Consider the following 20,324-nt stretch of genomic DNA (forward strand, 5'->3'; position numbering starts at 1 on the left):
CACTGCCTGCTGTACTTGCATGCTTGCTTTCAGTGACTGATGTACAAGAACACCTAGATCTCGTTGTGCTTCCCCTTTTCCTAACTTGACTCCATTTAGATAATAATCTGCCTTCCCGTTCTTACCACCAAAGTGGATAACCTCAGATTTATCCACATTAAACTGCATCTGCCATGCATCTGCCATCCAGCCTGTCCAAGTCACCCTGCATTCTCATAACATCCTCCTCACATTTCACACTGCCTCCCAGCAGTGTGGGTAAGTGTGAGAAGTCAGGTGGGTAGGAAACATAAAGGGGTGGAGAGGAAGGAATCTGACAGAAAAGGAGACTTGACCATAGGGAAAAGGGAAGGAGGAGGAGACCCAGGGGAAGGTGATAGACGGGTAAGAAGAGGTGAGAGGCCAGAGTGAGGAATAGAAGAGGGGAGGGGAAAGGAATTTTTTTTTGCCAGAAGGAGAAATCAATATTCATGCTGTCTGGTTGGAGGCTGCCCAGACTGAATATAAGGTTTAGCTTCACCACCTTGAGGTTGGCCTCATCATGGCACGAGAGGAGATCATGAACCAATATGTTGGAACAGGAATAGGGATCAGAATTAAAATGTTTGGCCACCGGGAAGTTCCATTTTTGGCAGATGGAGCGGAGATGCTTGACGAAGTGATCCTCCAATTTGCAACAGGTCTCACCTATGCATAGGAGGCCATATCAGGAACACTGGACACAATAGACAATCCCAGCAGATACTCATGTAAAGGGTTGCCTCACTTGGGAGAACTGTTTGGAGCCCTGAATGGAGGTGAGGGGGGAGGTGAATGGTCAGGTGTAGCACTTCGGCCATTTGCAGGGATAAGTGCAGGGAAGGAAATTAGTGGGGATGGATGAATGGATAAGAGAATCACGGAGGGAGCAATCGCAGCAGAAAGCAGAGGGGGGAGAGATAAAGATAGGTTTGGTAGTAGCATCCCTTTGGAGATAGCGGAAGTTGTGGAGAATGGTGTGTTGAATGCAGAGGTTCATGGGTTGGTAGGTAAGGGCAAAAGAAACTCTATCGCTGTTAAAGTGGTGGGAAGACGGTAAGTGCGGATGTTCAGGAAATGGAGGAGATGCAGGTGAGGGCAGCATCATTGGTAGAGGAAGGGAAACCCCATACTTTGAAGAACGAAGACATTTCTGATATCCTGGAAAGGAAAGCATCTTGAGAATAGTTACAATGGAGATAAATGAACTGATAAAAGGAATAGCATTTTTTTACTGGAGACAGGGTGGGAAGGGATACAGTCAAGATAACCATGGGAATCGGTACGTTTATAAAAGGTGTCACTCGATAGTATGCTCAACATTACTAATTAACCAAAGGGTAGCTCCTAATACAAATAAGAAATAGAAATACCAAATCAACTTCAATATCAAACCACACTTAACATGCTGTTTCAGGATGCCAGAGTGATAAGCAGCCAGCACCACATTTTTGGTCACATACTGTGTCTACCTTCACCTGCAGCTGTGCAGACCCTAACTTGGAAACATAATGGGAACTTGCTAAGATTCTGTAAGCCAATCTGCACCTTAGCTGCAAGGAGACATAATGCAAACATACAACATTGAATACATAATGTAACTGTCAGCTGTGATCGTAGACATTACTGAATTGCACTGGAGTGGAGAAAACTATCCTCACAGGCATCTTGTATAACACAATCACAAGCCATCAAGCAACATCATTTTTTTTACATGTCGGGCTCTCTCTTTCCATCATGGGTTGCCACTTCTTAATTCCATGCCCTTCCACCTTGGATAATTTAATGCTCTCTTCAGAGATATCTAATTTTTGTTTCCCTCCAAGTCCTCTCATGTGATTCCTCTTAAAATGAACCTGATGCTTTACGTTTGGTATGAATGTAATTTTCCCTTTCAGTCAAAAATGTTCATTCTAGATCTATCTTAGGTTATAACCAAAGTTGTGAATAATTGTGCCAATAAATTTATACCAAGTAATTGAGTGATCTGTAGTTTACAATTGCATTCATTCTCAAAGCAAACTTGCTTTATAGCCTAAAATGAAATATACTTCCCACAGGACTGAGGAAAATTTAAAATAATAAGCTCTAAAGGTGCCTTTTAGAGCTTTGGAATTCAGTACTCAGTGATTGTCTGCAGAAAGCAGTGTTTTTGCTATTATGAGAAGATATTTAATTATACTCCAGCAGAAGGGAATCTAAATAAAGATCTCTCTGTCTCAAGCACCATAACACTAACAGTGCAAAATAATGGTATTTAACAATTATTTTTGACACTGATGATTGAGTAGAAGACTTTGATATTATGAATCATTACGTCAAGAAATTATAATGAAAAAATAGTGCAGAACCTTGCACTGACTCGAGACAAAATTTTATGCACTGATTAGAAATTGGAGTCACACCCTTTCATTAGCATTTGCTATCAGCAGTTTTTGAGAGGGTGCAAATGTACGCCGGTTTTGTTTGTCTAGGGAGAAGCCTGACAAAATAAATTAACTATTTAGATGCTGATGAAGTACAAACACAATTCAAGATATTTTAATGTAAAATGTGAGATTTGCAATCGGTGTATACAGTGGATTCCAGATAATTGGGCCATCATTAATTGGGACAGTTGCATATTTGGGACAACTCTGGAAGAACAAAAACTAATGAAGAAAATAGTGGGATTTCCTTTGTTTATTTGGGACATTATGCCACGTAATTGGGACAGGAGACCGTTGTCAAACAGTTTCAAGTCATATGCATTTGTGTGGCAGGTAGACACTGCATTATGCTTAGAGTGTACAGTTTTTAAATTGAGTCAGTTGTGTGTGTTTGTGTTCAAAAAACAGCGCTTTTTTGTCACTGATAGTTAGCAAGGAATAGGCAATAAGGCAATTCAGAACATTTTTGCTCACAAACAATAGAAAATCTGCAGATGCTGGAAATCAAAGTAATACACACAAAATGGTGGAGGAACTCAGCAGGCCAGGCAGCATCTATGGAAAAGAGTAAACTGTCAATGTTTTGGGCTGAAATGTCAACTGTTTACTCTTTTCTATATATGCTGCCAGGCCTGCTGAGTTTCTCCAGCATTCTGTGTGTATTTAAATTTTTGCTGACAGTGGTTTCAAGCATTCATGCTTGGAGATGCCAGAAATGACCATTAGTTATGAACAGTTTTTAAAATAGTGTCAGTTGTGTGTGCTTGTGTTAGTTATCAACAGACACCAATTCAAAAAGCAGTGATAGGCGCATGTGTCACACTTGCACAGGCTCCTCCATGGACTGGGTACTGGGTGATGACAGACAGTCATCCAAAGAGTTGGAAGTTCGAGATGTTCTTTCCCTGTGCCACACAGTTGTCCGGTTGTCAACCCGAGTGGCCAGATTAATCAGGTCATCCAGGTTCTCCTGCTTGTCACGGACAGTAATCTTGTGCCAGACTCCTGTGCTCAATCCACACTGGAAGACAGTGATGAGGAATCTCTTCTTTCTTCCCATCTCCACTGCAAGCATACAGAACTTTACTGCATAGTCCCTTACTGATCCCCTTCCTTGGTACAGGTCCTGGAGTCAGTAGGCAGCCTCCTGACCCCTTACTGGAAGGTCAAAAACTCTCCTTAACTCGACAACAATTCGCCAAAATGACTGGACTGCCAGTGATCTTTGCATTGAACAGACTGAGTGCGGCCCATCTAAAAGATTTACCATGTACACCAGATTACATCCAGCATCACTAAACCAATCAGGCTGGACTTGGAAAGTCAGCTTACATTGGGTAATGAAACTCCTGCAGCCTTTGGGGTCACCAGAGTATCTACCTGGTGGAGGAATACTCGGTTCTGGTATGGACACAGGAGTCAGGGTGTTAGTGGCCGAGCTTAATGGGACAGTAGAAAAGGTGGATCTGGGAAATGCTGGGAGAGGGACTGACATGTCCAAAGGCTGCTGAATTGTGTTTGCTAGAATGGTAATGGCTGTCCCCTAATGCTGGTTATCAGCTGTTAGCTCCTGGACTGCGGCTGTGAGAGCAGAGAACGCTGCCACCTGATTCGAATTGTGTGCAGTGACCTGCTGAAGTGTTCCTGTGAGAGGTGACACCTGCTCCTCCAGCCGAGACTGAGCTCATCGAATTGAGATTATCTGTCACATTGCTTTGATCACTTCTCCCAACACAGATTCAACTGCCTTTAACTTCTCTCCTATCTGGCCAATGAACGTCAAGCCCAAGGTCAGCTGCTGTCTCTCTGCTGGACCATTTTCGTGGTCGAGACTTACTGTCTAGTGGTGTGTATTTAGCCCAAATGCGGAGAGAGGGAGAGAGACGTTGAAGGGGGTCAACAGTTCACAATTCATGAGAACTCGTACAGAATTTGAAGAAAAACAAAAACAATAAATGCTAGGCCAACAGGGCTGTTAAATAAAACTCTCAAACTGAAAGTTAATACCAACAGTGTGGCTGGAAACAATAACTAAATACTAAATGAATACCACTCCTTTACAGCACCAATCAAAATGGTAGTCTTTAGCAAGGAGTGTAAACATTGCTGTGCTTTTGGTCAAGTCTCGACAAGACTAGAACAAAAAAAGTGAGTTAAACACCATAATAAAACAATAATTAGCTGGAAGGTGCATGCCCACAACCATGATTACTGAACCTGCACAGGCATATATACCCCGTGTCAGAGTCCGTGGTTGTGACACCACCGTTGAATAAGAACATGGCTGATCTGATTTTACGAAGGGTGATTGATAAGTTTGTGGCCTAAGGTAGAAGGAGTCAATTTTAGAAAACCTAGCACATTTATTTTTTGTGCATTTACACACTTAGTCCAGCAGTCGTGAGCATACAGATCCCTTCTTTGTAGAAGTCGGCGTCTTGGACCTCCAGAAAGTGGTCCACAGCAGGGGTGATTGATAAGTTCATGGCCTAAGGTGGAAAGAGATGAGTTATTAACTTCAAACTTTCTGCATAATCACTGGAAGAGTTGAACTGCACGTGCATGTAACGAGAGCAGTATAACTCATCTCCTTCTACCTTAGACCACAAACTTATCAATCACCCCTGCTGTGGACCACCTGGAGGTCCAAGACACTCACATTACATGCACATGCAGTTCAACTCTTTGAGTGATAATGCAGAAAGTTTGAAGTTAGTAACTCACTCAATCACCCTTGCTGTGGACCACTTCTACAAAGAAGGGATCCGTATGCTCCACGACCACTGGACTAAGTGTGTACATGTAGGAGGGGACTATGTTGAAAAATGAATGTGCTAGGTTTTTTAAAATTGACTCTTTCCACCTTAGGCCATGAACTTATCAATCACCCCTGCTGTGGACCACTTTCTGGAGGTCCAAGATGCCGACTTCTACAAAGAAGGGATCCGTATGCTCATGACCGCTGGACTAAGTGTGTAAATGTACGAAAAATAAATGTGCTAGGTTTTCTAAAATTGACTCCTTCCACCTTAGGCCACGAACTTATCAATCATCCCTCGTAGTTTCAATTCCACATTCCTATTTACCTGTGATAATCTTTCAGACCCTGCTGAATGCCCACAAAACCATGGAGATGTATATCAACTTCAGGAGTAATGTGTCTCCTCTCCCACCCACCCTACCATTAGCACTGCTTCAACATTCAGGTTCCTGGGCAACATTATTTCACAAGACTTCATGTGGGAGAACCCTATCTCCTTCATTAATAAAAGGTTTCAGCAGAAGATATACTTCTTGTAGCAGTTGGTAAAACTCCATCATCCCTGATGCAATTCTACACTGCCATCATAGAGAGCGTCCTTTTATCAGCCATCACTGTCTGGTTTGGTGCAGCATCCTCTCACAGTATATGAAAACTACAACGAAATGCGTTAGGGAAATTCTAGGCAGTTTCTAGAATAGGTTACATGGTTGGCACAACATTGTGGGCCGAAAGGCCTGTAATGTGCTGTAAATTTCTATGTTCTATCAGCAGAAAATATCAGTGCTGCAGACTACCATCACTGCAGGACTTGTATTTGTCCAGTATAAAGAAGCGGACTGGAAAAGTTATTGCAGGCTGCACTCTGCAAAGTACCTTTTCCAAAAGCTACCTTCTGGAAGACGCTATAAAGCTATTAAAACAAAAACATCGCGCCATTTTAAAAGTTTGTTCCCTCATGCGGTTAATCTGATCAACCCCCTCTAACTAATAACCCTATTACGGCACTGTAAACACCTTAAACTACATTTTATAATGCTGTTTACATTGTAAATACATGCTGTTATTTGTGTATTAATGCACATTTTATTCCATTTCTGTATTTTAACCTCTATGTTTATAATTATATAATTCTCATTTTTGTTTGTTTTTTTTGTTGCATGTTGCCAACGCACCACAGCAAATTCCTAATACATGTAAATGTATATGGCAAATAAATTTGATTCTTGATTCTTGATCTTTGATCCTTGCTTATCAAGTCTCCACCTAACTCTCCCCTTAAAAATTAAGACTGTTTTTATCATCCTTTGAAGAAGACAGTTCTAAAGATTCTTTTCACACTTCTGGTATTGCTCTGTTCTGCATGGTTTGGCAATTAATAAATTCTTCAACTAGCTGTTCCACTTTTTTAGCTAGTATCATTATGAGAAAGATACCAGAACAATTCTAGGAATTTGAAGGTAATTTCCATTATTTTCAAAAGGTCTGCAATCTAAACTGGGTCATGGGTTAGAACATGAAAAAAATCACTTTACCACTGTATCAATAGATTTTACTTTCTCTTTGATGCCTGATAGAAGCATAAAAAATATGGGTAGTTTCAAAGCAAATTATTAACTCCAAACAAAACCTGACAAATGCCTGTGAACATCAGTGCTTTTGAATCATGAAAAGGGATTGAACATGAATGAATTCATGAATAAAACAATTAAATTAAAAGTAATAAGGAACTCCCAAAGAGAGGCTTGAAAAGGCAATATGCTTTCTCAAGAAAACTTAATAAAAACCATGCAATGCATCTAATTTCACAACAAAAAAAGGTAAAGATTTAAAGCAAAAGCGGAGGAGGGTGCTTATGTATGCCATTTTTCAGTAAGTCAGGTATGCAAGCCCAGGAGATAATGCTCATAGTGGGGGTTAGGGAATGGCATACCAGTCAGAAGTTCTGTCTTTGCTTTTCATTTTATGATATTCATAGTTCTTGATGCCATGATCATTGGACATTGCACTGTCTGTGAAAGGAAGTGTTCATCCCAGGATCCCATGTCACTGTAGCACTTGCTACTTCTAAAAATACTGAAGGTTCTGAGGTTTTTAGCCTCTATTATGGAAGTTTCTCGCTTGCAGAGTAGTTACTTTAATGAATACAGTATATTGCAAGTTAATGTTTTGACAAAGTAAAAGAATCAGTTCACACAAGAGTCAGAAGTTAGGTGAATAATTTGTCTAGATTTATCAAAAATAATAAGTAGGTAAAGCTAACATAAATTAAGATAGAATTCACAAGAGACAGAATGGAAGGGCAGCAGAGAGAAAAACAAAACAAAATGTGTTTTGTCAGTTTTGTAAGTAAAGACCTAGCAAGCACACATAAGTTGAGAGCATTTTATAAAAAAAACATTATTTGTTATGCCCAAAGAAAATTTTATGGGTTTGATTTTGCAAGTTTGTTGAAATTTGATCTTCAACACAACTATAAATGGTTCCTCACAACATAACTACTGTAAGTCTTACTGATTCTGCAACAAACTCAATCTCCCTAAGCAAATTGAACATCTACATTAATGGTATTTGTGCTCCTGTATGTCATTGCTATTGAGTAGGCAACAGAACGTTTATGTTGTGTGTGGATAAATCCAAATTTCATAAATCCAATTTCATAAATTATTTCACAGTCAGTGTATGCTACAACTAAACCACAAAAATGTGGGTTTTAATTTTGCTCTACAATTTATATTCATCCTTTAATTCAGCCATCTCCTTCAAAATACCCGAATTCAAATAATACAGTTGTGAAATCTATTTACAACATTTTCATATGAAACTGTTTTCTGACTTTAAACATGGGACTGAATTTGATTTATAGTATGACACGCTGTTAAAATGTACATGGCAATGAATTACGTTTTTTGCACAGTGCACACTGAATTTGAGGCATTCTCTTTAATGCCATTTTCCTCTTGAAAATTACACAGAATTAGCTCCCTGGAGTGCAAAGGCAACACAGACCTAAACAGAGGCCATCTGCAGCAGTGTGCTAATGGAGAGTAAGATTAATTAGAAAAGCAGCAGCATGCAAATATGTAAATGAGTATTTCTCCATTATCTCTCCAATCATGCTGTAATTGTTTAATTTTATGTGAAATGACATATTCTTCCTTCTGGTGTTTAGACCAGATGCTGAAGTTAAGGTTTTTGACAACTAACTATAATTATATTCTCTCTCCTTAGCCCTCAGGCAGAATCCTGAGATCCAGAAGTTCCGATCACCCACTTTCTACAGAGTCTTTATTAAAAAATGATAAGTCACCAGTGCCCACACATGCTGCTCTCTCACATCCAGCTTTCTATTTATCCAGCCATCCCATCCAAGATTCACCCTATTCAACCATCAAGTAAGTCATTAATCAACCACCATACTGAAACTTCAGTACAGTTATCTCAGTATCATAGTCTCATAATGTCTGTATGTTATTAATTGTTGTAAATATTAGTCAATTCTTTCTTCTCAACCTGGGCTTGTCCTCTTAATATAACTGATTCCAATATTGTATCTATTTAATTGTTACTATATAGAAAATTTACTCAGGTCAGTACAGTAATTATTACTGATTTATTTTTGAAAATTTAGAGTTCATGCATGTGACTGTTGCATTTCATAAGAATGGCAATCTTATAAATTTTGAATTCTCCTCCCAACACTCCATCACTCACACTGTGTAATGTATTTTTCCAACTCGTATAGCCTACTTGGTAGAATGCCTCAGCCTTCCATTGTGCTTTTTCTTTCTTTGCAGTTTGTGAAAAGGTGGAGCTCAGAGTAGAGAGTACATTCTCATGATGAACTTTCCTCACCTCCTAACAAGTTCAATTCAAGTTCAAGTTTAATTGTCATTCAACCATACATGAAAAGCCATGAATGCAGCCAAATGAAACATTGTTCCTCCAGGGCCAAGTTTCAAAATACAGTACCAACAGTCATCCACAGCACAAGGCACATACAGCACATATAAGTCAGCCGTAAGATACAGTCACAGATAAAAATTACAGTCCAAGTCCTTGAGTCCATGAATGTTGCAGCAGTCTGCAGTCCAACACAATACGGCTTGTCTTCTGCTGAGTGAACAATGGGGAGCAGCACCAACTCTACATGGATGCAGTGCCACATCGCCTCTGGTGCTCTGATGGAGTGCCCAACTCTGATGCTTCCTCCGGGTGGCTGCAAAGAGGCGACACCACAACTTGAGGCCTAGTCCTTGCTATGACTGAGGCCACCATTTGCCAATGAACTGTACTTGCAGCATTCCACACACCCAATGTCCAACAGGGTCTTGCAATCACAAGAAAAGCGACTAAGATGATCACTCACTCTTAGACTGCACATCTCCTTTGTACATTGACATAACACATCATAGTTCCATGTACTGATCCAGGCTTTAAGTTCATCACCCTTACCCACGATTCTTCTAGCTTAAAATATACACACTTCAAAATATCCGACCCATCATACCTGTAATTTCGACTTTGCCTTTGAATACTTTCCCTGACATCTACCTTCTGGTCCAATGCTTCCCTTACTGACCTGGGCTCCTGTTCCCAGTCTCTTGCAAAACTAGTTTAAACTCTCCTGAATAGCGCCAGCAAACGTCCCGACCAGGATATTGATTCCTCTCCAATTCAAGTGCAATCCGTCCCTCTTGTACAGGTTACCCCTTCCCCAGGGAAAAGTTCCAATGATCCAAGAGCTTGAAACCCTGTCCTCAGCCACTCATTCATTGATGCTAGAAGATTTTACCATTCATTTTTCAGCAGGATTATCATCTCCCTAGAAAACATCAATAGTCATGTAACACACAATAATCATCTTCATTAAGATTTCAACCTAATTGATTTGAATAATGCTAGTTCTTGTTTATTCACAAACTATCAGGTTTTAATAACTACATTTTACCTTACACCTTGCTGTTTAAAGGACTATTAAAGCTTTTGTCCCTGCTGATATCTGTACCTCAAAAGACCTCAATTATAACCTTGCACATACTTTTATGCCGCACTGACCAAACGTCAAGGTCAAGGTCACTCTCAGCTTCCCACCTCAGGATCACTAAAGATTGATGTTGTTGATTCTTCCACAACTCCCAGTTTTCTGATAATTACTCTGTTAGGAAAGTCACACAAGGACCATACTTATGAAGAGAAAATTCTGTCTACTTCTTCAGTGGACAGGAAAAGGCAGAATCTGCTGACATTGTAGGTTCCCCTAAGGTGCATGCATTCATAGTATGTATTATTTTATTCATAAAAGGCAACATCTATCATCAAGGATTCCCTCCATCCAGCCATGCCATTTCCTTGCATATACCGTTAGACATAAGGTACAGAAGCTTGAAGCCCCACAGCACCAAGTTCAAGTACACCTACAATGCTTTCATCAACCATTCAGTATTTGAATCAACCAGCACAACCCCTATCACCCCCCCCCCCTTTAACAACTACACCACAATTGGCATTGTATCTTTTGTTCTAATTGTGTTCCTTCTTGTATAGTTTTGTATAATTTATGTTTAATTTATGATTTTCTTATGAATGTTGTGTCTCTAATGGTATGTGCTCATGACGCTGCTGCAAGTAAGTTCATTGCATGCATGTACTTGTGCTTTTGACAGTAAGCGCAGACTTTGCCATTGACCATCCTTCTTCAGGGAACTCTCTAAGCACCTTCCACAAGAAGTATCTGGCTATAGGTTATGGAGGGTCACAGTGATCCACTTACAAAAATAACATGTCTTCTGCAAACATTTTTCTTTGCCACCGTCCTGTCAGCCCCATTGATGACCTATGAACAATCTCAAAACTGACACCTCCCCCATCCTACATCATTTACTTATTTAGTTTTGTAGTACCCCATAACTAAAATAGTACCAATGGGATTGAGATAAATCTAATGTGTCCTAAGGCTTATCAAGCATGGTTCATGGCCATGACCAGCTAGTCATGGCCTCAGGACAGCTTGTTGCTCACCCTCCACTGATTTTTAAATAGATCAAAATTCCATCTGTCACATTTGAACTTACTCAATCTTTTAGCATTCAGAGCTTCCTGTGATAGAAAATTACAAGGGTTTATGACCTTCCATGATTTCTTCATTATCCCTGAATGACTTTTTATTCCTAGATTATTCCTCTTATCTCCAGATGCCCCACACAAGAGAAACATCTTTTCGGCATCTACCTTGTAAAGCCCCATTAGAATTTCATATATGTTACCTCTTGCACATGGCAATGTGATAATGACTAGATAATCTATTTTATTTGTTTGGGTTAATGTATAAATATGCCCAAAGCACCAAGGATATTGATCAGTGTGAAACACACAAAATGCTGTCGGAACTCAGTTGGTCGGGCAGTATCTGTGGAATGCCTTGGCCCAAAATGTCAACTGTTTATTCATTTTCATAGATGTTGCCTGAGCTGCTGAGTTGCTCCAGCATGTTGTGTGTGTTGCTTTGGATTTCCAGTAACTGCAGAATTTCTTGTGGTTATTGATCAGTGTGCGTCATTACTCATGCGCCTGTGTGCATCACTATTCATTGAGCTACGATAAATCACTGCTGGTAGCTGGAATATCTCACTATTGATTAACAAAGATATGCACCACCAATAGTTACCCAGTATTATAAAAATACCAAGACACTCATGGGACAGATATTCATTTTCAATAACACAAATTCTTAGCCTAGCCTGCCACACTGGAAATTAGGATGCTCATCTCATGATTTTCTGACCATTAATTGTTTTGGGAACCCAAGGCAAAACATAGGGATGTGCCTTTCAATCATAAAGCACATGCCAGAAATACCATAGACTTTTTCTACTTTTTGTTTATTGTCTTAATCATAATAGCATTAGAATGTAATCATATACCCGCCAACGACTCTGTATTGTAAACTTTGTTAACAGCTTCATACTTTTGTGGGAATAAAGTTCTCAACCCTTTGCTCTTAATTTAAAACATCAGTTGTTCTTTTGTAATCAGTTAATCACCATTTGTAAGTGTATATAGCTTTTTAGCTTCATGTTATAATGCTGTCAAACCTCTCCTACGGGGAGCACATATTTGAAAGCTAGGATTGGTTTGTTCATGGTTTTCAAAGCCTAAACAGTCAGAAAGTCGTGGTCAGAATTTGTAATGTACAGTCCCAGCTGATGCACTTTCCTGCCAATTCATTATATCCAAATTTTGCATTTAAATGGAATTTGAATTTACTTCTTTTAGCTCATCTAATACACATTGTAAAATCTGTTTTCTAGAAAAACTCAGCTTTCATTTTGATAATGAATTGTTATGAATGCTGCTCATTATATTTGCTCCTCCTTACAACCCCTCTGCAGTGTCTTTTGCATCAGTGGAGTTAATGGGTAAAATGGGTTCAGCTATCTTAGAAAGATAAACCTAGGCATTCTTCAAAGCCTGAAATATCACATAATTCAGTGCTTGCTGGTGAGCCAATGAACGTTTCCTTTAAGAGACTGCCTCTGCATTCTAAGTAGAAGCTGGCGGAGGCCATAAGGGCTCTCAAAACTGCTCAGCAATTCAATAAGATCATAGCTGATACAGTGCCTCTCATCCATTTTCCTACCTATTCCCCATATCCTCTCTGACGGTGGTGTCTGAAAAGAGGATGCTGTCCAAGTTGCATGCCATCTTGGACAATGTCTCCCATCCACTACATAATGTACTGGTTGGGCACAGGAGTACATTCAGCCAGAGACTCACTCCACCGAGATGCAGCACAGAGCGTCATAGGAAGTCATTCCTGCCTGTGGCCATCAAACTTTACAACTCCTCCCTTGGAGGGTCAGACACCCTAAGCCAATAGGCTGGTCCTGGACTTATTTCCTGGCATAATTTACATATTACTATTTAATTATTTATGGTTTTATTACTATTTAATTATTTATGGTGCAACTGTAACAAAAACCAATTTCCCCTGGGATCAATAAAGTATGACTATGACTATGATTATGACTATTCTCTGATTCCCTCATCATCCAAAGATATATTGGTCACATCATTGGATGTTTTCATTGACCATACACTGCAGTTCACTGTGCAAGGAGATTTATCCTCAACTCAGCCCAAAATAGGTTAATCCTTAACCAGAGTGTAGAACTACAGCTTATAAATTTTCCATCCAGTCAAATTAGCCTGGCAGTACCTTGAAGCCCAGTAAGAATTTTATAGTTCTATGAAATCACTCCCAATGTTTTAAATTCCAGAGAACATACAACCATTTAATTCTGTTTTCTTATAAAATTAATGTATTGCAATGTATACAAGTGCTATTCCTGCAGTGGTGGTACATAGAAACCGGGTGTAAGGACGTGGGTCGGAGCAGTGGTAAATAGGTGAAAATTTGATAGACCAAATGAATATTGGGCACAATTTGTAACCAAAAGGTAGTAATGAATCAGCATACAGGAGGGAGATTGGACATCTTGCTGAGTGATGCCACAACTTCTCACTTAATATCAGCAAGAACAAGAAGCTGATTATTGACTTCAGGAAGAGGAAACCAGAGGCTAATGAGGTGGAGAGGGTCAACAACTTTAAATTCCTAGGTGTTATCATTTCAGAGGATCTGTCCTGGGTCCAACATGTAAGTACCATTATGAAGAAAGTACAGCAGTGCCTCTGATTTCTTGGAGCTTTGGGGTTCTCACATTTAACTGTTGTTCATTCTTTGGGGTACTTCTCTGTTTTCCTGGATGTTTGTGAAGAAAAAGCATTGCAGGATGTATATTGTATACATTTCTCTGACATTAAGTTTGACCTTTGAACCTTTGAAGCCGCTAATGTGATTTGAGAAATAAAATCCTTGTATCGTTTGATGGCCAGGAAGTCTAACAACAAATAATCTCCCTATTCTCCAATCTTTGCAATGCCAAGGCCATAGACACTCTCCTCCCCCTCCCCACTAATCTTTCCCCAACACCCAACTTATTCCTTCCTTCCATCCCATTGATCTTCTTCACTTCATGATGTTCTTCCACTCACTCTCGAATCTTAGTATCATCATCCGTCCCTGCAATCTTCTCATTCAGTCATGTCCTGCTGAAATTTTCTCTCACTCCTGGTTTCTCCTAATTGTCTACCCTCTAATCACAAAACTTTATGGTCTTCTCCACACTTCAGAGTTTCCTCCATCTTCTCTCTCAGTCATGTGCCCAACAGAAGATGACCACGAGTACGACAGCAGGCAAAGAAATTGCTGGGACCCTGGCAGAGATTTTTGTATCTTAGTTAGCCATGGACAAGGTACTGGAAGGATAGTTAATATTGTGCTTTTATTTAAAATAGGATGCAGGAACAAGCCAGGAAACTGGTGAGCCTTACATCAGTGGTGGGAAAGTTACTGGAGAGGATTTGGAAAGACAAGATTTATTTACATTTGGAAAGGCAACAACTATATTGGGATATTTAGCATGGCTTTTTGCCTGGGAAATCATATCTCAAAAATTTGACTGACTTGCTTGAGGAGCTGAATGAGAAGATTGATGAGGGCAGGACAGAAAATATTTAGCAAGGCTTTTGACAAAGTTCCACCTAGTACGCTAGTCTGGAATTTCAGAACACATGGGATCCAGAGTGAGCTGACTAATTGGATCCAAAATTAGAATGGTGGTCCATTTTTTTAAATTGTATATGTAATTATTTGGATGAGAGTGAAGATGGCATGATTGTTTGCTTCGCAGGCGACACCAGAATTGGTGGTATAGTGGACAGAAGATTGTTCAAGGTTACAACAGTACCTAGATCAACTGGGAGGGTGGACAAAGGAATGACAGATGGAATTCAACTCAGACAAATAGGATGCTGTATTTGGGGAAGTTAAACCAGGCAAGGACATATGCAGTGAATGGCATGGCCCAGGTGAAGGTTTTTTGTACAGAGACATCTAAAGGTAACTCCCTGAAGGTAGCATAAATAGATTCTACATATATAGAGTGGGTAGTGAAGAAGTCCTATGACATGCTTACCTTCATCAGCTGTGGTACCGAATGCAAAATTGTATAAAATGTTGTTAAATGAATTTGGAGTATTGTGTGCAGTCGATTGCCACCGAATAAGAAGGATGTGATCAAGCTAGAGAGGATTCAGAAAAGATTCACAAAATGATGCCAAGAGTAGAAGGCTTGTGTTTATCAGGAGAGATTGGACAGGCTGAGCTGTTTTCCTTAGGGCAAAGGAGGCTGACTCATGAAATCTTAGAAAATTATGTGTAGATATAGATGGTGTAGATAGTCACAATCTTTTCCCCAAAGCTAGGAGAGTTTAAAAATAGAGAGTGTAGGTCTATAATGAATGTAGGAAAATTTAAAGGGGATTTGAGGGAAAAGTTTTTCACACAGAGGGTGGTGGATATATGGAGCAAGTTACTAAAGGAACTGGTAGGGCCAGGTGCAATTGCAACAGATATATTGATAGAAAAGGTTGAGAGTGTTATAGGCTGAAGCATCTTGATCTGCATGGTTAAGATGAACTGAAGGACATGCTTCCTTGCTTGCTATATGACTCCTTCAGTCTATAATATCCTCACCGGTCTTTTCTGTATCAGTAACTTCGCCACATTTAACTTGTGTGGGAATGTGCATGCAAAACCTACATCTGCTAGTGTCCTTGGCATTTTGGGCTCTTCCTTATGGCATTATTCTCCCATTAGCACCGCTTAAAGAAACACAATGAAGAATTTCTTGCCATAGTGCTTTTAGATGAGAAATATTCATGTCATATAAGCATGGTGAAAAGTATAGATTTTAATTATGTTGTTTCAGTTTAAAGAAACAATGTGATCTGTCCTTTCTCCCATAGTAGATTATATTTCCTAACAAATTTTACATTTGCAGTTTGCAGAGACCTGTTCCACACCCGGTAACTTCCGGCAGCAGAGCAGATGATTTCCTCGCGTGCTTCCGTCCATATCATGAACAAGATGAAATGCAGACATTGTCTTCTCTACCTTCAATGGAATTGAATTCTACAACAGCTAATACAGCTGCAACTTTCTACCATCCTGCCTTCCTACCTCATCTACCTTATCAACACCCGCCGTACAGGTGAGTATCTTGTTACAACACAATAAAATAATGAATTGAATTGAATTGAATTGGCTTTATTACTTACATCCTTCATATACATGAGGAGTAAAAATCTTTACGCTACATCTCCATCTAAATGTGCATTGTGCAATTTATAGTAATTTATAATAAATAGTATGTACAAGAGGATAGTCAATATAACATAGAAATACAGTTGTGTCAGCATGAGTTAAGCAGTCTGATGGTCTGGTGGAAGAAGCTGTCCCAGAGCCTGCTGGTCCTGGCTTTTCTGCTGCAGTACCATTTTCCAGATGGTAGCAGCTGGCACAGTTTGTGGCTGGGTGACTCAGGTTCCCAATGATTCTTTGGGCCCTTTTTACACACCTGTCTTTGTAAATATCCTGAATAGTGGGATGTTCACATCTACAGATGTGCTGGGCTATCCACACCACTCTCCGCAGAGTCCTGCAATTGAGGGAAGTACAGTTCCCATTCCAGGCAGTGATACAGCCAGTCAGAATATTCTCAATTGTGCCCCTGTAGAAAGTTCTTAGGATTTGGGGGCCCAAACCAAATTTCTTCAACCGTCTGAGGTGAAAGAGCTGCTGTTTTCCTTTTTCACCACACGGCTAGTATGTACAGACCATATGAGATCCTCAGTGATATTTATGCTGAGGAACCTGAAGCTGTTCACCCTCTCAACCCCAGATCCATTGATGTCAATAGTGCCTTGTCTGTCTCTATTCCTCCTGTCGTCCACACCAACTCCTTTGTTTTTGCAACATTGAGAGAGAGGTTGTTTTCTTGACACCACTCTATCAGGGTGATGACTTCTTCTCTGTAAGCTGCCTCATTATTATTTGATATTAGACCAATCAGTGTAGTGTCATCAGCAAATTTAATTAGCAGATTGGAGCTGTGGGTGGTGACACAGTCTTGGGTATGCAGAGAGTAAAGGAGGGGGCTCAGTACATAGCCCTGAGGGGCACCTGTGTAGAGATATAGAGGGGTAGAGGTGAGGGACCCTACTCTTACCATCTGCCAGGGATCAGACAGGAAGTCCAGGATCTAGCTACACAAGGCAGGGTGAAGGCCAAGGTCTCTGAGTTTCTTGTCGAGCCTGGAGGGAATTATGGTATTGAATGCTAAACTGTAGTCCAAGAACAGCATTCTCACATAAGTATCCCTCTAAGGACAGAGTGTAGAGCTGTGGCTATTGTGTCATCTGTCGAGTAGTTTTGGCAGTAGGTGAGTTGTAGGGGCCGCAGTGTGTATGGTAGCATGCTGCAGGTGTAGTCCTTGACTACATCTTGACTACAGTGTTATTCCTGGGCAGAATAGGAATGTTCAGATAGATCCTGTCATTCATCCACTGTCAGTGGCTAAGATTAACTGTATGCTTATAATTTATATGTAATTGTCTTTCCTGAATTGTTCAGAGGAAACTTCCATAGTTTATTCAGAGAAATCAGTGAAAAGTATCTCTTAAGTTCTGCTTCATACACTCTTCCAACATAATTTGTTTCCTTAATGAATTGATATAATTTATTTCCTGTCAGTTGTTTGCTCTGAACCCAGATATAAGCCTCACCCTGCCTCTGTTCATTGCCTGACCATATTGTCCAGGGATGTCTAGATAAACTTAAAGATTTTGTATTTTTAATCAAACTGAATATGGTGTTTAAATAAATGAGTTGTGTAATTGATGCATCACTATTATAGCATCCTGAGGCACTTTAGAACTGGGTTAGATTTGCAAATATCCTGTAGTTTGCATGTATTTCTTATTCTAATTATGGTATCCATTATAGTCCATTTAGAATTGCCTATAATCAAGTATGTTAATAAGAAATTGCTCAGGATGGATGCTTGTTACCATTGAGAACAATTTAAGTGAACTTTGTATGCTTAACTTGCAGAATCGATGACCCTTATTTCCTATCACTTCGACAACCATTTTTCCACATTCCACAGCCTGGTACCATTTCATCCATCCAAGCTACCAACATGAAACTCTCCCTCAGTGGTATGAGAGGCCCATCAGGCGTAGCACAAACATCATTCTCAGGCATTCCCTCAGATCATTTGTCGGTTCATACAGTAAGAAGGTCAGTATTGAACAAACCACACATACTTATTGTAATTATAACGATTTGTGTTTTTTTTCAGATAGTCTATTTATCTGTTCTGAAAATTATAAAACCAGAATCAAATTGAAAAACAGCTGTCCTAGATCTTGGGGGAATGGTAATTCCTACATAATTCAAATCACTTTCGCTCCAACTGTCCTTCACTGACCCAGCTGAGTTCACAAGGCAGTTGAGGATCCCACAATTTGCATTCTCAGTATCGCACCATAAGAGCCCAAAAATTCCTGCAGTACAGTACAGAAGTAGGGATTGAATTCACTGAAGATGAAAGGATTAGGTGGCTTCCTCAGACTGCATCATGAAAAGATGCCCATTACAAAATAGGGCAATCTGAAAATGTTTTAATCTTAATCTGTCAAATGTTTTGGATCCAGGGTATAATCCAAGCCCCGATACACACCCAAAATGCTGGAGGAACTCAGCAAACCATTGAACATCTATGGAAAAGAATAAACAGTCGAGTTTCGAGCCAAGACCCTTCATCAGACATTCCATAGATGCTGTCTGTCCTGCTGAGTTGCTCCAGCATTTTGGGTGTATTGTTTGGATTTCCAGCATCTGCATATTTCCTCTTATTTGTGATCCAAGCCTTGATGTTTTTCTGAACCCTTGCTTAATCTCTTCCATTCATGTTAAAAATTGAACCTGCACTATCTTTATACCATTCCTCATAAAAAGCTTTAGAATGATTGAAACAAAGAAGCAGAAGTGAGACATTTAGCCTTTCAGGCTTCCCCCACTATTCAATATAATCATGGTTGGTCATCCACCTCTATATCCTGTGTCTGCTTTCTTTCCATATCCCTTGATACCTATAATATTTAGAATTACATCTGCCTCCTTCCTGAATATACTTAATGACTTTGCATCCACTGTTTTCTGTGGGAGAGAATTCTGTGTCACAGTGGTGGGGGCATTGGGAGCAAGGGTGGACCCAAATGCAAGACACATCTTGTGAGGTTAATTAAATTTAGTTTATTGTTCGATATCAGGAGAGCTAGGCAGGAGTAGGAATAGCGAACTGGACAAGGACTGAGGAATGCGACTAGGCTGGGACTAGGGGTCTGGGCTAGGACTCGGAATTGGATCCCAGAACTAGAGGAGACATGAAGAGGCTAGGGTATGGACTCCAAGCCCGAGACTGGGCAAGGACCCAGTACCTGGGTCTTGCCTCGGGCTCAGACCTCAGAACCAGGCATGGACATGACATGGGCTAGGGAGAGAAGGAACATGGAAAACAGAGCCTCGGTCTCGGGAGAGCAAGTACGTAGAACCATGGACACATACACAGAACACTGTCCTTGGGAACAGGACATAGGGCTGGGACTCACACACAGAACAGAGAGCCGGGAGCCCTCCTTGGGTACAGGACATAGGGCCGGGACTCATGACCCCCCACGGGGCAACAGCAAGACGGCCTGATTTACCCCACGGAGGCGAGGACAATACAAGACAAGACATGACTCCCCATGGGGCAACGGCAAGACGGCCAGACTTACCCCACAGAGGCGAGGACAAGACAAGACAAGACATGACTCCCCACGGGGCAACAGCAAGACGGCCAGACTTACCCCACGGAGGCGAGGACAAGACAAGACAAGACATGACTTCCCGCGGGGCAACGGCAAGACGGCCAGACTTACCCCACGGAGTCGAGGACAAGACAAGACAAGACCAACATGAATGAACACCAGACAGTACCTATCTAGCTCCGGTGATGGAACTAGACCAAAGTGCAGGCGAGGGCTGCAGACGAGGGCAAAAGGCGAGAGGGGCAGAGAAGGGATTCAGGCATGGGGGTAGGACAGGAATCACAGACCGCCAGGGCCAGGACTTGACTCAGAACTGGGAAGCCGCCAGGGCCAGG

At 40.6% G+C, this 20,324-nt stretch overlaps 1 protein-coding gene across 1 annotated transcript in view; it reads left to right on the forward strand.

The window, feature by feature from the left end:
* LOC140212348 (genetic suppressor element 1-like) overlaps positions 1-20,324 on the forward strand; it is a 184,242-nt gene that overhangs the window by 107,539 nt on the left and 56,379 nt on the right. The window contains exons 4-6 of the mRNA XM_072283053.1: positions 8,440-8,603; positions 16,116-16,325; positions 18,227-18,415. Of these exons, the coding sequence (XP_072139154.1) occupies positions 8,440-8,603; positions 16,116-16,325; positions 18,227-18,415 (563 nt within the window). The remainder of the gene's footprint in view (positions 1-8,439; positions 8,604-16,115; positions 16,326-18,226; positions 18,416-20,324) is intronic.

Source organism: Mobula birostris, chromosome 19 (assembly GCF_030028105.1).
Source record: "Mobula birostris isolate sMobBir1 chromosome 19, sMobBir1.hap1, whole genome shotgun sequence".
Classification (NCBI taxonomy): domain Eukaryota; kingdom Metazoa; phylum Chordata; class Chondrichthyes; order Myliobatiformes; family Myliobatidae; genus Mobula; species Mobula birostris.